A 1,451-nucleotide genomic window follows, 5' to 3' on the forward strand; every position below is an offset into this window, starting at 1 on the left:
AGGTCTTAATTTACAAAGGAGGAAACAAATTCAGGAAGGGTAAGTCACCTGCCTCTCAGTCCAGAGTTCTTAATCCTTTTTATAGAAGGTTTAGGAGCATTTAAAGTTAATACTAACTTAATTCAAGTTAATCCTCTCCTTTTTTTTTTTAGACTTGGTATTTGATTTCTTATTTGAGCAGATTTAGCTGGTATTTGAAACCTTTGAATTCAGATTCTACAATTTGGAGGGGAGGGGAAAGGGTGAGGAATGGTACAGCTTTACAATGCATCGAGGTAATTTGGAAATTCACTTCAGCTTCTGAAGTCTTTTCATCTTTGTTTCCCAAGAGGTGGATTTAAATTCATTAAAAGGATGGGAAAAGAATGAGGACTGGTAAGGTGGTCGTTAACAAGCAGTGATAGTAAAGCAGCAGCCTTGTGACATTTTTTCTGCCTTGTGGCCTCACCTGTTAATAAGGACTGGACTTTTATTAAGTTGTATTGTTTTATTGACAATGCATACATCATATCTTTTGACTTTGAAGGCTATCTCACGTCAAAGGAATTAAATTACGTTGTGGAGGATTTAGCTGGAACCCCTCGGGTGTTGGCTGAGGGTGGTGAAATGCCTACTAAGACATGAAGACTTTGGCCACTAGTTTCATCCTTGGGAACCTGGTGTTGGCCTTCAATCTACCTTTGGTGGCGACTTTACCTAAAACACTGGCCATTCCTGAGAAACTGCAAGAAGCTGTGGGGAAAGTTATTGTCAATGCCACAACCTGTACTGTCACCTGTGGCCTTGGCTATAAGGAGGAGACCGTCTGTGAGGTGGGCCCTGATGGAGTGAGAAGGAAGTGTAAGTCTCAGCGCTTGGAATGTCTCACCAACTGGATCTGTGGAATGCTCCATTTCACCATTCTCATAGGGCAGGAATTTAAGCTGAGCTGTCTGAGTTCAGACATCCTGGAGATTGGACAGGAAGCTTTCCGATTCACCTGGAGACTTGCTCGGGGTATCATCTCAACTGATGATGAAGTCTTCAAACCCTTCCGAGCCAGTTCCCACTTTATAAAGTTTCAGTCTGCTCAGGAGTATGACTCTGGGACCTACCGGTGTGATGTGCAGCTGTTAAAAAACTTGAGACTTGTTAAGAGGCTCTATTTTGGACTGAGGGTCCTTCCTCCTAACTTGGTGAACCTGAACTTCCATCAGTCCCTTACTGAGGATCAGAAGTTAGTAGATGAGGGCCTGGAAGTGAATCTGGACAACTATTCCAGGCCTCAGCGCCCACCGTGGAAAAAGAAGGTGACCATAGCTGTGGGAATAGGAATTGCCAGTGGTGTGACTGGTGGCGTGTTGGTGAGCATTGCCCTGTGCGGTGGGCTGAGGGTGATCCACAGCAGTGCCAGCCTTGCGACCTTACAAACCTTTCTGCGGAAGGGCTGGCTGCTCAGGAAGCCAAACTAG

General features: G+C 44.8%; 1 protein-coding gene across 1 annotated transcript; it reads left to right on the forward strand.

The window, feature by feature from the left end:
- Positions 1-620: 620 nt before the first annotated feature.
- Positions 621-1,451, forward strand: TMEM81 (transmembrane protein 81; the record flags this gene model as incomplete). Its single annotated transcript, XM_079723268.1, has 1 exon — positions 621-1,451. The coding sequence occupies one exon, from the start codon at positions 621-623 to the stop codon at positions 1,449-1,451; it is 831 nt and encodes a 276-aa protein (XP_079579394.1).

Source organism: Hyperoodon ampullatus (assembly GCF_949752795.1).
Source record: "Hyperoodon ampullatus genome assembly, chromosome: 2".
In the NCBI taxonomy this organism is placed as follows: domain Eukaryota; kingdom Metazoa; phylum Chordata; class Mammalia; order Artiodactyla; family Ziphiidae; genus Hyperoodon; species Hyperoodon ampullatus.